The 23,855-nt window shown below is 40.4% G+C and overlaps 1 protein-coding gene and 1 long non-coding RNA gene across 4 annotated transcripts; one reads left to right on the top strand and one right to left on the bottom strand.

The window, feature by feature from the left end:
- Window positions 1-795: 795 nt before the first annotated feature.
- ptchd1 (patched domain containing 1) lies at window positions 796-12,254 on the bottom strand. Of its 3 annotated transcripts, none has more exons than XM_057323357.1 (4): window positions 11,636-12,254; window positions 10,960-11,487; window positions 8,420-9,080; window positions 796-5,532 (listed from the first exon to the last, which is right to left on the bottom strand). In XM_057323357.1, the coding sequence occupies exons 2-4, from the start codon at window positions 11,383-11,385 to the stop codon at window positions 3,881-3,883; spliced, it is 2,739 nt and encodes a 912-aa protein (XP_057179340.1). In that variant the 5' UTR covers window positions 11,386-11,487; window positions 11,636-12,254; the 3' UTR covers window positions 796-3,880. The 3 variants fall into 3 exon arrangements, with proteins under 3 accessions (XP_057179340.1, XP_057179341.1, XP_057179339.1); XM_057323358.1 differs by having other exon boundaries at window positions 10,960-11,484; XM_057323356.1 differs by having other exon boundaries at window positions 10,960-12,254.
- On the top strand, window positions 6,968-7,631 carry LOC130547406 (uncharacterized). The gene is made up of 3 exons (XR_008961878.1): window positions 6,968-7,046; window positions 7,169-7,354; window positions 7,467-7,631. It is a non-coding gene; the product is annotated as an uncharacterized LOC130547406 (long non-coding RNA).
- Window positions 12,255-23,855: the final 11,601 nt, after the last annotated feature.

The raw sequence follows: 23,855 nt of genomic DNA, 5'->3' as shown, positions 1-23,855 counted from the left end.
ATTTGTATTTTTGTAAAATAGATTTATAATGATCAAGGTCACAGGTTTCCTTAGAAGTATTGTTTGCTTGAAATTAAATCCTAAAACCTATAAATTGGATTTGAAATCCTGCATTTTCAGTGTAGCTTCAGACTTTGGCAAACCACTCTATATACAAAAGCATGAGTATTGAATAGGTCTCTTATAACTTCCTCCTGATGGAGTTGAGCTCCTCAACAGACTCAGTGGTTTCTGTGGTTACGAATGACACCTGAAAAAAGCAGAAACACAAAGAGTGCTGATGCATTTCTCACTCCCCCATCTTTTCTCATTTTCAATATGCATCAAAGATGGAGGCATTTTTCATAGAGCCATTTGATTTTTTTACTATATGTCTTTTCTTATAGAGGATGCCATGCATTTTTCTCCAGGGATTGTTTGATGGAAATATTAAATTAGCTGTAAAAAATTGAGCTGCACAGTCAGTATTAAGTTACTGTGTTTATAGTGGCACACCCCTGTAGAACGCTTTTTCTTACATAATCTCTGCTCATTATCAGTTTCTGTTGTTCTGAATAGATCCCACCCTGGTCTTGCCATGGCCTCTGCGTGACTGCCGGTGGCAGAAGGAATTGTGTCATGTGAAATGCAATACTGTTTTTTTGTTATATTTGTTTCAAAGATAGGATATCTCCCCATCTTGGTGGCTCTTTGTGCACGTGCAAACATTTACTTAGCTAAAATGAGAAATAGACTTTTATTGTTTTTATACATACTGTACAATAGATAAATATAATTTCTTTAAACGAACCCAAACCTAACAAAAATGTTTTTAAAAAAAGCATTGTTTACTTTGTTTATATAGTTGTGGAAATTAAAACATCCTAAATGTCCCTACAGGAAATTTTTGTCTCATCTCCAGGAGACCATTTTTCCGGGATTGCTCAGTAGACACATACACGCAGTCATACTGTTGCTCAGATGACCCTTACCGTCGCCGTAATGAACCCTTTACTAATGGCAACGACAGGCAAGCAATTTTCACAGCTCTCTACACTAAAGAAGTCCTGAGTCCTGAATCTGAGCGCTCTTCATGTGTGGAGGATGCTCTTCATGTCACACTGTGGGAGTGAATTCCAATTCAGTCCCCACACTAACTCTCTTCTAGTCTGTGTGTGTTGCTTTGGTTACACTTCTGGTTAAACCACACAAAGTTTCATGTGTCCATCTATTCAATGCATCCACTCCATTAACAAATCTGCATCTTTAAATCTGTCACGTAATAAAATTCGCCGCTAGATGGCAGCAGGATGCAATTTTGAATCTAGAACTAGATCAATTGGTCCTGTTTACTGACTGAACATTAAAAGCCCTTTCATGACACAAACAAACAAGTGCTACCACACAAACAGAGCCGTTCTCTTTAAGTTTTACCCTCTTTTAATTTTTATTCATCTGAAATTCATAGAAACAGATAAAAAAAGCAACCATCATCTCCTCCAGAGGCATATCAGTTAGAATGCTTATACTCTTAAGCTGTGTGTGTGTGTGTGTGTGCGTGCGTGCGTGCAAGCCAATGTGGGTGGATTCTTTTTTGTTCAGTCTTTCCACTGGCTTTTGACATCTTCAAAGGGCCCGGTGCCAAAACTGCTTCACAGCAATTATATTTGGACTGAATTATACAGTGGAGGTGTGCAAACAAACTGAAATGATGCAAGCCTGAGTGTATCAGTATGAAAGCAGAGGTATGTGAAGGAGTTTGCATCAAATGTTCATATCCAGCAGAACTGACAAGAACGAGGACAGGTAAAAGATAAGCAGATTAACATTATTCCCGTTTGTCAATCATATTCATATTTTTCTTAAAGGGCACACACTTTCAAATGCAGTCGAGACTGGTTCAGCCTACCCAGACAAAACAGACGGATAGACAGACAGTTGGGTGGAGAGATGGACAGACAAACTGGCAGATTTTTCAGGTGCATGTGAAGGTTTGGAGAATGATTATCACCCATTCAAGAGAAGTGGGAGGGGCTGAAAGTGCACAACAAAAAGGATACATTCAGAGAGCTTGATTGACATCAATGAATGCTTCAGTCAGTTGACTGGTCTGAGACCACTGAGATCCCAAAACACGCTAATGAAATTGCTGAAAGCATTATAACCAGACATCTGACACTTTGCAATGATGTTCTATTCTGCCTCTCAGACATCATAACTACACTTGGTTTCAAACCGTGCCATGACCAAGCATTACACAATAAAACTAAAAGTTGTCCTGACCTATTGTACAACAAGTGACGGGGAATTTGTCACTATACTGTATTTCTGCAACATTGCACCTGCTTACCCTGCCCACTGTGAAATCTGACTGGCCCGACATCCCATTCCACTTAACGTCGCATTAAAAATAAAATATCTCTCTAATGTCTGTCATGTAGCAGTTTCACTTATAATGTAGACTTATACTGTATAATGTGATTTGACATCTGTTGTCTACTGGCTGAGGAGAATGTGAAAAATATCTCTCTCTCCCCCCGCTGTTCTCAGTCTCTCTACAGTATATGCCCTTTCTTAAAGCCTCTCATACACAGAGGGCAAAAGCGGGAAAACGCGGGGCCTCTGGCTCATGCATATTGATAAGGAGCGTTGTCTGTGACAAGGTGATTTTCAGCATTTTTAAATACAAGCATGGTTAAAATCCTTAGAAAGATTAAGCTCCAAATGTATTTGTTAAGCAGCCGTACTGAACTTGAGGGAGTGGGAAACCATTCACACACAATGCAACTAAACTGTGATCAGGGTTACCATGGAAGCACTGCACCGCATATCAACCTGTCAAGCTTCCCTGTATCTCTTTTCCTCCCCCATTCTGTTCTTTCTTTTCTCCCTCCCATTTTTATCTTCCTTATGTCAGCCTTTAATACCTCTGAGACACGGTCAGGGTGGGGGAGGTGACCACCACGGTCAGTGGTGAAATGATAATGGATGACGCTATCCTGAACCTTTCTATGTTTATAATACCACTACATCCCCAGAGACATATATATGTTCTCATTAAAACATCTACATCTGGTTTCTCGCTGAGAAAAGATGACTTCAGGTGCATTAGGCTCATGGCTACAGTATCAGCAGATATGAATATGGCTGCTTGGTCTTTAGCTTAGTGCCTTCTGAACGTCTTGTTATGATAGGCTCCCCGTGCATTACCATTAGGGATGCACAATAAATGGTCATTTTTAATGTTATCTGTATCGGCCGATAATAAACTGTAGGCCGATATATTATAGCCGATAAATGATAAATGATTTCCTCTGGTTAAACTTCTTCAGCTGCATGCTGCTCACAGTTAAAAAGCAGTTGTCCACGTTTTGCCTTCTGTTTCAGTCTTAGGGAATTTTATATGAATATTTAGATACTGTATATCGGCCAATATATCGGTTATCGGCTTCCAATGTTAAAGGATTATCGGTTATCGTTCAAAATTTACATATCGGTGCATCCCTAATGATACTGATAATGATACCAGAGACATTGTGTGTGATGTCTTATTAAAATCAAACTTGGATTTCAACAGTTCTGCAAGACTGCAGATCCGAAGAGCCTTTTCTTAATATCTGCAACTGTGCAGCAATTCGGTTCATCTGGCCTCTACCTTTCTTCTGACAACAGAGCCCATTTTTAATGGCTCAACCTCAAACTCATCTAGCATCACAAACAAGCTTTGCTTAAAAATATGGTCTTGTTTGTGCTAAAGTACACCCATAAAAGCCATCTCGGGCATTTAGGAGAACTGGAAGCCCATCTGCACAGTGGCTGTATCTCAGGTCTCCCTCTGCCACCCCCCTGGGGTGTAGTGGTTTCCCCTCTTTTTCGAATCCTCTAGGCACCCTCAATGCGGTCAGACAGTGGTAATCTGATCAACCACCCGTGTGCTGTCCACCATCTCCACACACTCAATCTCTTCCCTGTCTTCCGCAGCATTCTTTTGTTCCCTCCTATTTTTCTTGGAGGGTGGCAGGAAGGTGAGCAGGACGGGGAGGATGGCCAGACAGTGGAAGGCTGTGATGATGGCGGTAAGAAAGAGGCACCTAAAGAGCGTGCGGGTGAGGTTAGATGGCACGGCCGCCAGAGGGAGCAGAGCAGCCCCGTAACACAAGTAGCTCTGAAGGGCAGGAACTCCGTGCCGCTCCAGTGCCAGTTTTACCCAGCGGGTGCGGGTAGATTCCCGGCCTAGAGCGAAGGCGGACACTAGCGGAGCGCTGGAGTCTACGGCGTAGTTCACTCCGTATATCAGACACAGCACCGAGACGCAGTCCAACTCTACCTGCCACAAAGTCATGAAACCCACCAGCCCGAATTCGACGGAGGCTACCGTCACAGTCAGCCAGGCATTCACCAGTGGGTCAGCTGCCAAAAAGGTGGAAAAAAACAGCAGAAAAACCGCAGCAATGCAAGAGTTCTTCAGCGGTGCGCCAACCGATGAAGCGTAGCGGTCCATATACACAAAGGATGGATTAAAGATAATAAACTTTACCCTGGAGGTCAGCGATAACTTCCTCAGTGTGTCTAGTAGGATTGACATCTCCTCTCGTTTGTTTTCCGTAGTCTTGGCCACTAGAAACATACGAGAAGCCACCACGTCAAATTCGCCGTCCGGACGCTTGGCGAAGATGATGTCATCCGAGAAGTGCATGTAACAGGGTTGACGAAGAAATCCGGATCGCAGGTGTTCGGTGAAGTTGCTGCGCGACAGGCTTGTGGTAACGTTCAGGCCGTGAAGGTAGTTGAGGTAACTCTCAAACCAGGAGATGCGTTCGAATCCTCCGGTGTACTGTAGGAGGTCTTCTTGCACGCTGGTGTTCCAGTACTCGATCGACTCGTAGATGTAGAAGCCGATCACGGGGCTGTAACTACTAAAATACCGCTGTTGGGCACGGGTGTATGCTATGGTGCTTGTTTCCTTGGCAACCACGTTACTAAGATCTGAACCCTCGCTGACCTGAAGGTAGCCCATGAGGGCGAAGGACACATAGACCAGGTAGAAAAGAACCACGAATGGTTTGACGTAAGTGTTGGTGATCCAGTCACAGTAATACCGTTTCATGAAGGCTAAAAGGAGGTGACTCTCGTAAGCACGCAGAGGTCCGGTTTCCGTGGCCTCCTCGTTGTAATGCGTGTACATGAGGAACCGATACCACGCTGGCTTCTGCTGGAGTAACTCGGGTTTCGGGACGCGCCTGCAGAACAAACTGTGGCGGTAGTTGTTTTCCAGGTAGCCGGCGAACACCAGGTTGGAACCGTATAAGGTGAGGATGTAGAGGTAGTTGAAGAGCACTGAGATGCAGGCGTTTTGACAGAAGAGACGCACGGCCTCGATGTTCGTGAATGGACTGGCTCCGATGCCGAATGTTACCACGTGCAAGGCTGTGCTGGCTGTGAATGGCAGCATGCAGTCTGAGAACACAGCCGCAACACGCTCCTTTACGTGCTGGTCCTCGCGAGTCCGACGCCAAGATGACAGCATTTCAAATGTGCCGAACAAGCCATGACCTGAAAGACAAGAAAATAGTACTTTTTAGCGATTTATGAAAGAGAAATGAAAAAGGTTAAAGAGAACGGCCTATCCATGGTTTGGAATCATTTTGCCAGGTGTCTATTTCAAGTGACATAAATTGCTGCTGGGCAAAGGGAGGATTTGAATAATTGAACAACATGGTGACAAGACGGTTGCTCTGCAGCTGCATTGCAACAATAGGAAAAAACAAATGCTCTTCGTTTGGCACTGCTTTTTAAAGTAAAGTTTTGGTTTAGAAAGTAAGCTTGTTGTGGTAATTGTACATCCATCATTTAAAGATGATGTTAGCTATGGTATGTATATATATATACTGTATATATAATTTGTCCTTTCTAATTTCCCTTAACCGTCAACTTTGTAAACAAAAAGTGAACACTGGCTACGGTAACATTCCTTATTTAGCCAGAGGCCTTGGACATACTTGCCAATCATTGTGTGCATCAGAAAGAGAATTATGACAACTTCAGTTGTCATGTGATTTACAGACAGCTTTAGCTGTATATGACTGTACTAGAATATCAAATATTAATATATTAATATTAATAGGTGCATAGGAATTGAAAGTCGTAAGGATGACATTAGACATTAGTCATTAAGATTACTTAGGACCTCAGTTGCCACAATGAATATATAGACATGATTGTCCTTGAATAACATACAAGGTTATGGGCATAAAAAATCAAAACAACAGCAACATAACAGCAACGTAACAGTAACCTAAAGTATGTTAACATAGCAGATAATGCTAGATGACCACAGTAAGCCTCAGATATTGCAAATTTCTTCATATAAAACTAAATACACACGTTAGTGTGTTATATAAACATTACAAATCAATGGATTTATTGATTCTTAAAAATTGCAGTTCTTTCTGTAGCACACAATGATTGACAAGTATGTCCAAGGCCTCTGATTGGCTAAATAAGGAATGTTACCATAGCCAGTGTTCACTTTTTGTTTACAAAGTTGACGGTTAAGGGAAATTAGAAAGGACAAAAGATATCTGTCTGATGAAACAGTTTTCTTATCGCCATTCCATAAAAATGGCGATAGCACCATTAAATCTGTCTAATCAAATTCGTGTGTATATGAAATCCTACTTTTTTCCTCAGCCAACAGGAAAACATCATGCTTCATAATCCATAGCTCCAGCAGACTGAACACATCATCAGTTTAATTTATTTTAAATCCATCAAAATAAGAGAGGAGTCAGTGTTGAAAGCAGAGCCCCAAAAAAGCTGTTGGCCAACACCACCTCTATTTACAGAGTGTGATCTAACTATAGCCTGCTCTCTCCTCCATCCACACAGCTGATGAGTTCGGAGCTAAAGAAAGCTCAGTCACGCTAACACACACGATGGCCACATGTCATGTAAAATTGATCTTAGGAGAAGAAAAAGCCTTTTGGATGCGAGACAGGCTGACATCCCTTGTAGCCTTGGGACTCCTCACAAGCCATTTGGCAAACTGGGTCAGTCTACTTTTAAAGGTTGGCAAAAAGAAAACAGGGGTCCTAGAACTGAACATGATTCATGCTGAACATAACACATCGGTCTTTTTTAAAAATGGTCTTTTCCTCTCTCTCTCTTTCTCCACAATGCTCTCGTGCAGGCAGAGCGAGCAGATGGTTTGCCTACAGGGTTGCCACGGCATCAGTGACTCATCATTCATGACGGAGGTTCCCTCGGTCCGATGTCGACACTACTGCATATTACACTGACCTGGGAACAGTGCCTGGCACAATAGTGAGCGGTGTGACCAGACAGCACTGACCTGAGGTCATGGCCAGGCTTAGAGGTACCAAATGAAATTAAATGGCAGAAAATTTGTATAGTTGCTAAATTGAAATCACCGTGACATTAATCTCAACAATTCTGCTCCCTTTATCTTTCCATCACCATCATCACAGGACGTCACATGATCCCATCCGAGAGCTAATGTCCTTGTAATGGAATTTGTTTTAAATAAAAGGCCGGTGGCTTACAGAGATAAGGACTCTTGTTTTGTCAGACATCTGTAATGCTGTAATGCAACAATGTCATGTCTGAACTCTATTGAACTCTGTAAGAGGAGCCCAAATGGACGTTTATATCCTGCTCTCCACAAGGCTGTCTTGCTTGGAATTGAAAACCAGTGGGTAGAATTCTGTGATTGCCCAGACGTGGACTGACACAGTTGGCTAAGATGAGATTGATCTTTAGAAGCATCAGTGTTCCTGAAATAGAAAGCAAATTGTAATTTTGTGCCATGAATGGCATGGGGTTCAATCTAAACACAAACGCTCCCGGTCTCCGTGTGTTTTTCTCTTCCCTTCCTTCTGTCCATTCTTCTCATTTCTCTATCTCTTTCCCCCAGCCTGTTATTTTCTCTTTGTGTTCCAGTCAACAGAACCCTCCTCCTACACACGACACTAATTACCACGTGTGAGGTATGGCCAGAGAGAACGCAACAGAGATGGATGTGATGCGTCAGGATACATGTGTGCGTGTAATTAGTCGCAAGATATCTGCTAGTGTGTGAATCTGTTCGGTAAGCACACGGTTGATTCATCCTGAATGACTTGGAGACCGATCACAAAAGAGAGGATTGAATTCCTTTATAGGCTGTCTGTTAGGAATTTCTTTGATGTGAAGCGTCCCATTTTTAATGACACACCATGAGCGCAGCGCAGAACAGAGGCGGTCAGTCAATAGCAATACTCATTTAGCCTGAGACTTCTGAGCGTTAGAAATACAAAGTCATTCATGTAAATGGAAGGGGGTGAATACGAAAACAGCAATGACTAGAGGTTAGAATGGGAGAAGATTTAACACTATAGGCCTACTGAACATTTTTGGATCAGAAAAGACCAAATGATCTTACCCAGCATGACAAAAGGAATGCCGAGGTATGTTGAGTTGTACTTTCCACCCGTGAGGTTGAAGATGCCCGCAGAGGTGAGCGTAGCGAGGCTGACCGTTACCAGAGCCAGCAAACCCAGCCAGGGTTTAGTCCGCACGCAGTCCCGCATCGAGCAGCAAAGCATCGCTAGCGAGAGACACACAGCCAGGCTAAAAAGCAGTGGCCGCTCCGACACCCGACTCGTCCTTTGGAAGTCCCTTTGTAGAGAGGAGGAGGTGAAGGGGTACAAGCCAAGCTCCGGGTGAGCCTCTCCAAAGTCGTCAAGCTCCCTGCAGAACACCAGCTCCCAGTGAGCGGCCACCACCTCGTTCAGCGGGCTGGCTGGGTGCAGGTAGTATGTGAGCTGAAGGGCTTGAGCGGACCGAACCCCATCTCTTCCTCCCGTCTGGACACCGCCCAGTTGGTGGCCTATGTAGGCCTCCCGCCCGTCTTTGAGTCTGGTGATAGGGTAACGCAGAAGTGGTATGGAACGGTTAGACGCCCGTGCTGACCGCATCTCCTCAAGAACCCGGAGGATGTCGTCCACGATGCAGTTCTTGCTGTCATCCAGCAGGCAGAGATGGGCAAAGGTGTAGTTGAAGCCCAGCATGGGCACCTGGATCTGAGTGATTGTGTTGTGGAGCTTGGGTTTGAGGGGTGGTAGTTGGGGAGAGGGGGGTAAAGAAAAACAAAATGTTATTATAAAGTACAGGTATAAGATGAGCTCAAATCAAATCCATTCAATTAACAAATTGCTAAATTGTTACATTAAAGGGATAGTTCACTCAAAAATGAAAATTCTGTCATCATTTACTCCTCTTGTCATTTCAAACATGTATGACATTATCTCCTCTGCAGAACACAAGAGAAGATATTTTGAAGAATGTCATTAACCGAACAGCGACGGCCCCCATTCACTTGCATTGGTTTTGTGTCCATACAATAGAAGTGAATGGGTGCCGCCGCGATTTGGTTACCAACTTTTCAATTATCTTCTTTTGTGTTCTGCGGAAGAAAGTCATACAGGTTTGAAATGTGGAAAGGGCGAGTAATTAATGACGGAATTTTAATTTGGGGGCAAACTATCACTTTAAGGATCTATTTCTATTCGGCATCTTTTAAATGTTTTAATGTGTCATAAATTATTACAAAGAGTACATATTATGCTAAAAGATAAATGGAGAGAGTACAGAAATTATGTCAACATTTTAAAGGATTTAGTTGCATCCACCCTGTTGCTAGGCAACAAGAAAGCATGTAATTGCAAGGAGAACTGGGCCAACAATTTTATTTCCTGTTTAAATACGCTGAGACAAAGACAAACAAGACCGTAAAGGAAAACTTTTTGAGTTTCTTCCCTGAGAATAAATGATTGATCTTCCTCTGAGGTCAGTCTCTCCGCATTGCTAATGTCAGAGTGATTAGACTGTGTCAGACTCAGATCACCGGGAAAGTTCAGGTCAATTGCCTTCTCCAGCCTCCTCAAGGAGCAATGAAATGTCAGACACCAATCACGCCTCTATTTGCTCAAACTTGATAATTAACCCTTGATTTTTGACTATCTGCATGCTCAGTGTCTGGCCTAGATGGACAGTGCTCCAATACATGCAGAGCATTGATATAATCAGTACAGATCCTTGAACCCGTGTTTTTCCTCAGATCTTGCCATACACAACTGTCACGTTGCTTTTGACTTAATCAATTCATGGCATTGAAGAGAGCTAACCTCTAACCTTTCTTACTGATACAATGTACAAGGTTACACCGAGACCTGCTGTGTTGTGATGCAGAGAGAATATATAGAAGGTTCTATTTTTGGTAAATACGATACGATGTGAATATTAAGAAGATAGTGAAATGCTCAGTTTAAAAAAAATGAAATAGATGTTTCACACAGTCTGAATGTAGCACATACCACACGTAAGTACTTCGCCCTGCAATTGCGTTTACTAGCTAAACGGCTTTCTGAGGTTCCAAAAAAGTGCTTACATTGCATTGCCTGAAGTTAAGACTTCAAACACCTTTGTATAACGTAATATTCAACCTAAAATGTAGAGGGGAAAAAGTTTGCAGATGGATTCAGAAGTTGTTACAGGAAGATAAAGTAGGTGGCAAGCTAACAATCTGAGTGGCACTTTCTCTGAAAAATGTCTAACAGCGATAAAAAGTCTACTGTAAAAAGACAACTTTCCTTTAAATTCTAATAATCTCAGAACATAAAAACAACAAAAATGAAATATTTTCCCAGCTATTAGAGAACAATCTTTTTTGTCAGGGTTGTTAAACTGTGGCGTAGGCCTAATGTCAACAGAAAAGTTGAAGGACCGAAAGTGCTACAGGGACACAAAGTGATGATGAGAAAAGCAATTGAACATTTTAGGCTATATAGATTAATGTTATTAATAGCCTAGATTAAGTATCATAGATTAGCGTTTCACGTGTGCATGATTTCTTTAGTGTTTCAGGCTACGTTTCATCTCACAAAATATCAAGTAATTTACACTCAGTTAAACGTTTCTCACCTTAAGCACAGAACTGACGTAATGAGGGTCCAGCACGCTCCCCCTGCGCGAGGTCACAATGACCCGGCCATATCTCCCAGGTGTCTGCAGGTCCGAGTACAGCGTGTGTTTGGACCGGTTCACCGGAAACAAACTATCCACCAAGTTCCCCTCGATCTTCGCCAGGCTGTGCTTAGGGGCCAACAGGTACTCCACGTTTTCCTCTATGCGGTATCTGCTGAAGCTCGCGCCGAGCAGGATGGAGATCAACACGGGCGCGGAGGCGAAAAACACCGGATGATTGGCTACAAAGTGGCCCAGTTTGTGGAATGACGTCCTCAGCCCCTCGTGCAAAACTTGTCGCAACATCCTAGAATGCAGCAACAGCGCGAGGGCGAGGAACAATGTGCGGGTCGCGAGCCTCTCCCACCGCCTGGTCACCAGCATCAGATCCGGAGCTTCGATGTGCAACTCACGCAGCTGGATCACTGTAATCTCAGGTCCGGTTGGGTCAAAGTCATTTTTGTTGGTGCTGCATTTACTTTCCTGCTATGAATAAAATACAGAATAATTGCTGTTTTGGTTGCTTTGTTTCATGTGGTAATTGTGGTCACTTGGAAACTGTGACTATTGTAAATAAGTAACTTAATGTTGGTCATATTCATAACAACAAGCATCTGACAAAGAAAGATATTACCAGTCACGTCTTTGCCGTTTTATGCCAGTAAGCACATTTCCACGAATGCGACGTTCGAGGATAAGTAACGATTTGCTCAGTTCAACCAACAGAACCACATCACTTTTTCCTTTAAATATCTCAAAAGCAGCATAAGCGTATTTTGCACGCCAGAAATTAAGTGCATTTTACGGAACGCGATCATATGGTATGTTTATTATCAACAGTGTTTTGGTCATTAACACCTCACTACTTGCAAACAGTTTAAGATGCATAAATACAGTTTTGTATATTCCATCATCTACGAGGTGTGTGTCATTGGTTCATGTTAAGCTGCGAGTCCGATTCAGCACCGCACCCTGCACGACCGCTGTCCGCTATTCGAGAAACACGAATCTCCATCACCGACCCGCGGTGCAGAATGCGTGCGGGTTCCGCGCAGCTCCAGCTCGGCCACTTGTGGGCATTTCCTCACCGGAAGATTCAAGTTAAGGCATTTGTTACCGTTGGTCCAGAGGACACGAGATAGCTCCACATAAACGGTTCGCAAACGCAGACGATGCGACACTTAATTGCCCAGATGATTCGGAAGTTGCAGTCTTTCGAGGAGCCGGCCGGTGATACCGCCGCAACTCGCGCAGTGTTGCTCAATGGGATAATGCGCGCGAGCGGCGGCGGAGCGCGTTATCATTAGAATTACACCCCCCACACATACCCTCAACCTCATTACACTTTAGGAATGAGGTGGTCCAGAGATTATCTGATGCATTTTTGAAGTATGCAGCTAATAAAAATGCCATTTTATACAAACGGTGTTATCATTTGTCTCATCATGTGAATCACACATGCTTTAGCCTACATGTTAAACGATTGAATTTCATGTGTTTGTAAAATACACAAATGTTGGTTTACACAAATATAATTAATTTGAACATTTTTATACTAAAATTTTCCCTATCTATTTCCACGGTAGGTTTTTGGAATTGATAAAAACATTCAGAAGCGTCATTTTTCTCAGATTGTGATGATGCACTTCTTACAGTAGTGAACTTCAATACATACAGTAAATATTGATGATGTGTCAAATGTGATAAGACTCCTGTTAAATAGAATGCATCACCTTTGACATTTGCTTTAATACAAACAGTACAATTCGAGATTCACATCCTTTTTCTACAGAAAGTTGAGGATTCCAAACACTGACCCTAACCCTAACCTATTGAGATAACCTTTTCAATAGACCTTGTTGTACAAAAACTTTCATGTCTCGTCTATGTTGCAGATTCAAAGCTGACTTGCAGTTCTGAACACTTTTGATTGTCCTCTATAGCTGACAAACAGTGTTTAGAACTTCAATGCAGTTTTGATTCAGCACCATGGACAGAGACTAATACTTTGTCCTCCAAGTCTTTTTAGAGGATTTAAAACACCTTTTAATAAGGAATAGTATATTTCTGAAAACCCTTGAATCATATGAGATTTGACTACAATCCTTTGCAGTGGCATTAACAGCATTAAAATTTTGACTTAAAGATTCATCAATGGCATGATTTTAAAAAATACTGGAACACTACAATACATAACATGGTTACATTTACATATAAGAGTGTGGTTCAATTGACACTCCTCTCAATTTTCTCTCATATTTACAGAAAGTTCGATCAAGTCCAGGGTTAAAGTGCTGCAGCTTGCACTAAATTCCTCAGACAGACTCTGGCATACAGATCATTTAATAACCCTGGCACTGTCTGCCGAAATACAGGGGCATGACTCCAGACGTACCCATGCATGTCTTATTAAAAACCGAGCCCATGCTTGAGCATTGCAATATCCTTGGATTTCTCCATACCTTCTGCTCTACTAGTGCTATTCACTCTCTCTTTTAATGTTACATATTCACATAAAAAACTGTATTCTGTATGCTACTACAGTAAGTGTTCTACTGAAATACACAACAGTGAAGCTCTTCAAATAGATTCCAAAATATTCTTCCTTCCTCTAACCTCTGGCCTAAGCTGGAGAAAAAAGGCAGAGCTTGTAATGATCATTACTGTTTTATATGGTTATTGCCATGGTAACCATTGCCGATACCTCCTGCACTCCATGCTTTGCCATATTGCTCCAGCAAACTGACAAAGAGTGGTTTCCATGGTTACAGGGCACCATTGTGACTTCACAGCTGAAAGTGCTGGTTGTGTTTAGTGTTAAGGATGCATGTTTGAATGAGCATCTCAAACTCCTCATGTATGGATGCATGTTTTAAGCCTCGTGAGCAGTGCAGACCAAAACAGGATTTTTTTCTATTTATTTGAGGTCTGTTTTGCAAACCAAAATATGGAACATTACATTTATTTGTCACTTAGGACGGATTAGAGGACCAAATGGTTTGTAATTATATATAAACTTCAGGCTTCGGATAATTGTACTTTTTGGATTTAAAGGAAAGTCTTTTTTATAATGGCAAAAGGTAACTGGCAAATTAAATATGTTATTAAAATAGTTTGAAAATGAATTAAACATTTTACTTTTTTTTTATTTGTTAGAACTGGAATCTGTGTCTCCGTTGGGTGCCAAAGTGTACCATATTTATAGACAGTGCCTTTACTCTAGCTGACTAGCTGACACAAAAAGAGAAAAACTCCAGGAAACATGTTTTGATAGCAGATATAGTGGGTTTATTTTGGGAAATACGGAAAGAGATGAGGTTTGTTACCAAAACGGTGGGGAAAAACATCTTGCAGGAGTGTCTCTGGTTGTTTGGTCTCATAAAGCAGAAATTTACAACTGTGATGGAAATTGAACTTTCCAGGAAAATAGAATCAAAGATCTCATACGATCTGTTGGCGTTTGAATGCAATCTGAACTGAATGAAGCCTTACTTTCTGTGCAGCGGAGTCAAGGGAAAAGTGCATGTGAGGGGAAGGAGGAGACCTGGAAAGAGAAGAGAAAGAGAGATGGAGTGATAGAAAAAGAGAAAGAGAATGTGAGCAGAATGTCAACGCTTTAATTTTGCTCCCCTATTATTATCATACTTCAATCATTTACACTGTAAAAAAAACTTTAACAAAATGGATTGTTGTTGTTTACAAGTGTCTCTTAAGTAAAATTAGCCATTTTTTAAACATAAACCTTTCACTACATTTAGATTTAGTTTAACTATACAGATTAAAGCACGTGAATTTATAGGAGATACACGATGGATTCAGGTAATCTTAAAATAACAGTTCACCTTCAAAATGAACATTCTGTCATCACTTACTCACCCTGATTTTCTGATTTTTTTTTTTTGAAAAATGTTGGTAACCAAAAACCGTTGGTCCCTATTGACCTCTATGGACACAAAACCAATGCAAGTCAAGAACATTTTTCAAAATATCTTCTTTTGTGTTCTGCAGAAGAAAGAAAGTCATACAGGTTTGAAATGACAAGAGGGCGTGTAAATAATGAAATTTTCATTTCGAAAGTGAACCCTTTAATGGAGTGAGTCTGGTTTACGCTAGTGTGTGTACATGATTGAGGAAGAATGTAAGACTCTGCTCCATCTCATCAGTTTCATGTCTTTGTAGTTTATTTAAAGTGTTTTTGTTTCCACCAATACCTTTCATCATATTTGCTCTCTCTCTCTCTCCGTCCCTACAATGATCTCTTTCCTCTCTCCTGTTGTCTGACAAACCCTAATAGAGGAAGGAGTAGATTGATACAAAAGATATTGAGATGCCATGTCATATTTGATGCCAGAGGACTATAAAACCACTACACAATACTCCGTATTTAATATCCAACAATATTTTGGACCCCTATCAGTCTGGTTTTAAGGCCAAGCATAGTACCGAGTCTGCCCTCCTAAGAGTGACAAATGATATCCTACTATCAACTGACTCTGGTAAATGTGTAGCACTTATGTTGTTGGATTTAAGCGCTGCTTTTGATACCGTGGACCATTGCATTTTGTTAAACAGATTAAAACATGAGGTTGGTATCCGTGATTCTGCATTAGTATGGTTTGAGTGTTATCTTTCAAACAGGAGCATATCTGTTGAAATTGGAGAATTTTCTTCATCTCCAATGCCGATTACATGTGGGGTACCACAGGGTTCAATTTTGGGTCCAGTCTTATTGTCTCTTTATATGCTTCCCTTACGTTTGATTTTTGAGCGTCATAAGGTCTCTTATCACATATATGCAGATGATACCCAGTTTTATTTGCCATTAGACTCTGAAAGTGATTCCTTCATTGCTAGCCTGCTTAAAGGATATTAAAGAATGGATGGATGTAAATTTTCTCCAGCTGAATGATAAAAAGTCTGAGGTCATCCTCTTTGGCTCAAAAGCCCTTATTGATAATTACAGTACTCTCCTGGGGCCCCTTCAGACAAATAACCACCCATATGTAAAAAACTTGGGGGTTATCTTTGATTGCCACTTGAAGTTTGATAAACAAGTAAACTCTGTGGTCAGAGCTAGTTTCTTCCAACTAAAGCAGTTGCGAAAGTTAAAATCTTTCCTTTCTTTCAGTGACTTGGAGACAGTTATTCATGCATTTATCTCCTCAAGGCTTGATTACTGCAATGGCTTGTATGCTGGAATTAGTCAGTCATCACTCTCGCGACTTCAATTGGTACAAAACGCTGCAGCTCGATCTTTGACTGGGACAAAAAAGCATGACCATATTTCGCACATCAGAGCCTCCCTCCACTGGCTTCCGGTGAAGCAAAGAATTGATTTTAAGGTCTTAACGTTTGTTTTTAAAGCTTTACATGGACTTGCTCCTTCTTATATATCAGAACTTCTGAATCTTTATTCACCTCAAAGATCTCTCAGATCCTCAGACCAGCTATTGTTGAACGTCCCTAAATCACGTTTGAAATCTATGGGTGACAGGTCTTTTTCAGTCTATGCTCCTAAACTCTGGAATACGCTACCAGTAACGATCAGAGCCTCTCTACTACATTAACTGGTTTTAAAACATCTATTAAGACATTCCTCTTTTCTCATGCTTATTTACAGTATAAGTAGTTTTATTTTTAATTGGTACTAGGGGTTGTAGTTTGTGTTTTAGCATTTCTTTTTATGAAATATCATGCAATGTATTTTTTTTTTTTTTTTTTTTTTTATTACTCACTGGACATGACTTGTTCTTTTTAAGTATGTTGTTACTATTGCTATGTGAAGCACTTTGGTCAACACTCGTGTTGTTTTAAGGCGCTATAAACTTGACCTTGACCTACACATGTCTCTGCCTGTCTCTGATACAGCGATTAGAGAAGGTAAACAAGTCAAGGATGTTGATAAAAGACAGCAGAAAAAAAAAGAATGGACAGACAGACAGACAGACAGACAGACAGACAGACAGACAGACAGACAGACAGACAGACAGACAGACAGACAGACAGACAGACAGACAGATAGATAGATAGATAGATAGATAGATAGATAGATAGATAGATAGATAGATAGATAGATAGATAAAGGAAAGAAAATGACATACGTAATGAGATTATACCTTGCGAAAATGAATCCTGAAGCTTAGTGGTTCATTAGATTCTGCTGACTCAAACGGGACACAAAACTGTACTGTAATCCTTACCACTAACAGTAAACACCAAATCCTAGAAAAGAGATAAAAAAGATGACGTGAAATTAAAAGGTCATATAGCCTCTCTGGGTCACATTTAACCACACAAGAGGCTGTTTGAAACTCTAAAATCGATGGGATTACTAACATTTTTGTATCTATCTTTAAGAATTGTAATACACCTGTCTTCCATACACACATACAGAACAAAATAATAAGTACAGGGTGTACCCACTTGCTGTAATAGTACATTCAGCAGTACACACTTTTTCATTTCTGTCCTTCATCATTCATCTCAATCAAGAAATGAACAAACGCTCAAAAGTTTGATTTCCAGCAATGCACTATAAAGTCAAAACATAATGCAGTCTTTGTTTAGTATTTTGACAACTGCACTTTCATAGGCCAGCTGGTTCGATTTTGTTCAGCAGTGGTAAAACTAATGAGAAGAGATTGAGATTTCTGTGCACACAGCATGGGAACACCAGACCAGTGAGGCAGAGCGTGCCTTTATCTTCTTTGCCCCTGACTGCTTTTAATTATGGTCTAGTAGTGCATTAGCTTATATTTAATACACCACATGACCCAAAGATGTGGACATAGTACACTACATGTGCCTAATGAACATTTCATTTCAAAACCATGGGTGCTAATAGCTAGTTCTGCTTTAGTTGCTACAACAACTCCACTCTTATATTATGGCTTTCCATCCATTCACACAAAAAGAGCATTAGTAAGGTCAAAGCAGTGTTGTTGGGTGATGTGGCTCGACTGATATTTTAATTAATTCCAAACAGTAAAAAAAGTTTGTCCAAGATATATAAACCTGGGAATTGAACCCATGACCCAGCGCCTTTCTCTAATAATCGAGCAGTCTTTATGAGGAAATGTATCCACATCAAGATTTCCATACTTTACTAAATCTAAAACAATGAAAACATTTCTGTTTATTGAAATCAAATGAAATCTTGGCCTAAATATTTGAAAAACTTATACTAAACGAAAATGAGAAATGTTGCCTCAGCAAAAACTGAAAGACGCTTAAGGTACATAAAATGATTAAACTAGGGCTGTCGAACGATTAATCGCGCTTATTCACATCCAGAATAAAAGTTTGTACTGTGCATATTCATTTTGTATTCATAAAAACATACACACATGCATATATTTAAGAAAAATACAAAATATAAACATTAATAAACATTTATATATAATTAAAATGATTGGTAAATATAAATAAATACATGTAAATATTATCTAAATATGAATACATGTATGTGTATGTGTTTATAAATATAATATTATGAACAAAATTTATATGCATAGTACACAGACTTACATTATGTAAACACAAACTTTTATTTTGGATGCGATTAATCGCAATTAATCGTTTGACAGACCTAAAATTATACAAAACCGAAATAGAAATAAATTAAACTTATACAGCAATATAAACATATATTAAACTAAAATTAACATGAAAAGCAAGAATATAGAAATAAAAGCTAATTCACAATATTAATTAATCTACAATAAAACTGAAAACAAAACTATAGTAACTTTGGTCCACATATAGTACTTGTGGTCATATGTAAAGAAGCTTACCTCCTATTTTCTCTGCCTTCATTTTGTAAATGCAGCAGGCATGAAAAAGGCAATCCCTTGTCCAAACTGGGCCTAAAAATCTGTCTATTAGGAGAAGGCAATTTGACAAGATGAGATGTTGCAGATTATGTACTGTATCGCATATTGCCCAGGCCGAGCGAGAGCGAGCAGGTATTCATGTTGTAAATGGCGCTTCAGTAAGACAGATCGATTCAAGCCATTCATCATTGTAATTCACTTTCTATCCAAGTCCCCCCAGTCAGTCTAATAATTCATTGTCTTATTGTCTTATGATTAATTCAGGTTTGTTTGGAGGAGACTATAACCCACGGGGACTGGATGATTGAGTCGATGAACATCAGCATTAAAGAGGCAAAGCAAGATGATGGCTATGACGAAAAGATGAATGGTTAGATGCTATAACTCTTAGGCTTATCTCACAAGGACACCCGGAGATGTTTTATGATCCCAGCTAGAAAAGTCTGTTTAGGAGAAACTACATCAGGTAATAATTCTCCCCCAAGAAAGGAAGAAGATTTTTATTATGTAGTCATTATTTACTCATGTCATTTCGAACCCATATGATGTACTTTTTTCTGTTGAAAAAGAAAGAAGAAATTGTTGAGGAAATGTTATGCAGCTCATGGTATATAATGACAGTTCATATAGACATACTATAACAGTACAGTAGATAGGTTTGGAATTGCTTTAAATGGTTACTCCACCCAGAAATGAAAACTCTGTCTTCATTTACTCAGTAACTGTATACATTTATTTGTTCTGATGAACACAGAGAAAGATGTTTAGAAGAATGCTTGTAACCAAACAGTTCTTGGTCACCGTTGACTAGTAGGAAAAATTGCTGTATACATTTTTTGTTCTGAAAAAGAAAATACATATTTTGAAAGAAGGTTAATATATTTTTGAAAAGAAGATATTTTGAAGAATGTAGGAAAGCAAACAGTTCTGGGGAACCTTTGACTACCATTAAATTTTTTCCTGATAGTCAGTGATGTCCCAGTAATGTCAGTTGCTAACATTTTTCCTAAAATCTTTCTTTGTGTTCAACAGAAAGAAATGTATACAGGTTTGTGGGGAGTATCCCTTTAATTTTGATCAATGGTCTTTTATCTTACATGTGGATAGATACACACAGAGGAGAATGGCTTGCGTCATTCACAACAAGTTTTAATTCACTCAAAGTTAAACATGTAAATTATGGGCTATTGAAAGAGCAGCCTGTCAAACTGTGTGATGATTCATGCACATCCACACGTGCATGACATTTATAAACAATTTTATTCATCTTTTCATATTATGTGCCTCTGACACCTCTGAATTAGGTGCTATTCATCCAAACTGTCAAATTTTTAATGGAGAAAAACTACAACTGATGCGCAGAGCTAAGCTATTCTTACACAATGACTCAGCACATCCAGTCTAACACACACACACTGACATCCCATGCTGTGCTTGTACGTTACAATTTCTCTGTCCCACTTAGTATGTTTCTGTCTGTCTTGGAAAGGTTTGGGTGTCAGAATCGCTCTAAATGCATTTTAGAGTGCTCATACCAGGTGCTTTATTATGTTTGTATAAATCTGTGCAAGCTTTTGCCACAAGACTGTTTGTACTAAACTGCCTTACACACGCACGCACGCACGCACGCACGCACACACACGCACGCACACACGCACGCACACGCACACGCACACACACACGCACGCACGCACGCACGCACACACACACACACACACACTATATACCACCTATTACAAAACTGCCGATGTCCAAAAGCTGATTTAATGTTTTCTGTTAGTAATGGCTTTGCAATTATGAGATGGCAAAATAGTTGCATTTATGCCTTTGGCTCATAGTAATGACAAGTAAACAGTTCTCTTCATTCTTTGTTCAGAATTGAGTTTATTTATTAAACCAATATCCTTAAACAAATCTCATTCACAATACTTACAGTACTGCATCAATGTACTACAATATTATTTAAGACACAGCGCTGTTTCCCGGCTCAGTTTAGTGTACAAATCTATAAATCTGACATAATCCAGATAAACAAGCCATTAGTGTTTCTCAGCATGAAAATAACTAACTGCTATGGACAGTCTGGCACACTGCGGTACCGCTACGTGAAGAAGAGAGCGAGAGAGACGGTTTGCCATTGTGCCTCGCTGTGGAGCGAGTGGGCAAACGCTCAGCCCCTGCGCCCACTGCCTGCCATGTTATTTCACACCATCCGCACACACTGGCAAGGCTGAGGTCACCAGTCTTTTCACTTGAAATTCCTGCGCGCCGTCACGCCGGTGGCTGTCTTTGTGTGTCTTGTGTGTAGGTGTGTGATTGTACGGAACAGTGTGACTCATGCTCTCCCATAGAAGCTTCTGCTTGCTTCATAGCTCGGCTCTACCTTCAAAGCACATGATAATCAAGTTCTCAAGGCTTTCTGGCAGTGACGGAGCGCGCAGACAAAGACTGAAATGACAAAACAAGAGAAAAAAAGGGTCTCGGTTATGGGTGTCGAGTTTGATGGATTTTTCTGTGGCATCTTAAGGATGCTTGAGAAGGCTGTGATAAGAAGGAACTGGAGAGAACTTCCTACTTCCATCATAGCGATGATTTGCTGCAGAATATATTACTGTATACAGGATTTTATTCAGAGGTTGAGAGAAAGTAGGCTACATACCGTAGGAAAGAAAAATGACGATTGGGGGCTTCATTTCCATAAATGGTGAGGCAAATACAGTTTAAAGCTATTGGGAAAATATCTTTCTCTAGGACGCATTCATCTTGAATTCTACAGAGCAAATCCCTTAAAAAAACAATTGAATATTTTGGGAAAGAGAGTGGAATATCTCATTTGTGTTTACTACCTGAGGAATTGAGAAACGTAAAAGACAACTCTTTAATAAAACAGCAATCTTCGATGTTAAACAAGAGATTGTAATGATAATATCTGTATAAATGTAAATGTAGAGACACCCCTCCCACTTTGAAATGCTCCACTCACTATGAAATCCCATTTCATTTTCATAGATGCACATTAAAAATCTAAAACTTCTGATCGGCTGGGATTGTGTCATCTCACACAGGAATTTCACATTCAGTATCAACAGACCACAGTATCACCACACCTAGTAAAGGGATAGTTCACCCCAAAATAAAAATTCTGTCATCATTTATCCACCCTCATGTCATTTAAAACCCGTATATGACTCTTGCTTCTGTCAAACATAAAAAGAAGACATTCTGAGAAATGTCTCAGTGGTTTTGTGTCCAAACAGTGGAAGTGTCACGGTCGGGGGTGAGACACAAGGATACAAGGACAGAGGACCCAGGCGTGGACAGCGGGTTAACAAAAGATCATTTTAATAACATAGACAAAAACAAAAACCCACAAGGGGGTAAAATACAAAGAACAAGGGTAGAAACATGGCGGATGGACAGGAACACGGACTAACTACACTAGACAAGACTAAAGATAACATCTGACATTAACTACAAATAACTAGACTAGACTACACTGAACTAGACACAGGGACTCACCCACATGAATCGAAATGAACCAGCACAGGACAGAAAACACAAGGGCATTATAAAGGGATCAAATCAAGAGGGGGGCAGCTGTGGGGCATGAAACAATAAACGAGCAATAATGAGGAGACGGAGAGGGTGTATGGAAGGCCATACAGACAAAAATGCCCCTCTCCACATAAAACATGAAGGTTCTGTCATGATCCTGCCACTAGACCACGAGAAACATGACATGATGCGGCAGAATCATGACAGGAAGTCAACAGAGGCTAGTGTTGTTATACTATCACCATTCTTTAAAATATCTTATTTTGTGTTCTACAGAAGAAAGAAAGTCATACATATTTGGAATGACACAAGGGATTAGTAAATGATGAGATCATTTTCATTTTTAGGTGAACCGTCCCTTTAAGACACACTTCAACTGCCAAAGTCATCCACAACACACAGTAGAGAGGGCAGCATGCTTTTAATTCATTAAAAGTTTGTGTCTACAGCAAACTGTTAAATGGGTTGCACCTGTGTGACACTTCCCGTTGTGTCTTGTGTACCTGTGCCTGTAGGACATGTTTTGAGAGAGACTCACATATAAATGAAAGGTGTGTAGTAAGTTTGTGTACGTGAGCACAGAGAGGAAAAATGCCTCATTAAAGCAGCTAATGGGAATCCCTCCTAACACTAGCCTTATGGGGGACAGGACACAGTCGCCTTAGCAACCATCACCACAGTAACCATAAATACAACTGGCACATAACTCCATTGACTGCAGCACACCACAGATCTGCTCAATATTACTGACATCTAAAGTACTACACATACACACATCCATGGCATCGCTGTGAAGAACCTTTAAAGCACCTTTATTTTTAAGAGTGTATTATAAAGCATATACAAAATGGTATCTATTTAAAGGCGGGGTGTCTGATTTCTCTTAGCCGTTGTTGATGTTCAAATCACCAAAACAAACACACCCCTACTCCCATCTTTTCTCTCGGCTCGGCTAATGTCCATCCTGTGCACCTTACTGCTGATTGGCTACAAGGCTGTTTTGGTACTCGGCCCGACTCGGTTGTCTAAAGCGTAATTCGGAAATCGGTTACCCCGCCTTTAACATCTCAATTGTTTTAACTTTTGCTTAAAGGTGCTGTGTGTAATCTTTTGGAGGATCTATTGACAGAATATATAATATACATAACTATGTCTTCAGAGGTGTATTAAGACCTTACACAATGAAGTGTTATGTCTTTATTACCTTAGAATGAGCTATTTTTATCTACATACGCCGCAGGTCCCCTTGCATGCATGGAATTAGTCATGTTGTTTCTACAGTAGCCCTGCTCTACAGAGCGTGTTTCATAAATACGTTATCTCCTTCGGCAAAGAACGAGTCAACATCTTAATTCTGTGTCAGCCGCTGTAGTGCTTCGAAAGGGAGGGGTGGAGTGAGTCTTTGGTTGCAATTCCTTACCACTAGATGCCGCTAAATTTCATACACTGGACCTTCAAGTCTTCAGC

The sequence above is a fragment of the Triplophysa rosa genome, linkage group LG23 (assembly GCF_024868665.1).
Source record: "Triplophysa rosa linkage group LG23, Trosa_1v2, whole genome shotgun sequence".
Taxonomy (NCBI): Eukaryota; Metazoa; Chordata; class Actinopteri; order Cypriniformes; family Nemacheilidae; genus Triplophysa; species Triplophysa rosa.
This window is presented reverse-complemented; position numbering and strand designations above follow the sequence as displayed.

What these genes read in the sequence shown, in the direction of transcription:
- ptchd1 (XM_057323356.1), bottom strand. Translation starts at nt 11,385, where the DNA reads ATGCTGGTGACCAGGCGGTGGGAGAGGCTCGCGACCCGCACATTGTTC. An exon ending in ACGTCAGTTCTGTGCTTAAG is followed by an intron (nt 9,081 to 10,959) that starts GTGAGAAACGTT and finishes CTCAAACCCAAG; the next exon opens with CTCCACAACACAATCACTCA. An exon ending in CATTCCTTTTGTCATGCTGG is followed by an intron (nt 5,533 to 8,419) that starts GTAAGATCATTT and finishes CTTGTCTTTCAG; the next exon opens with GTCATGGCTTGTTCGGCACA.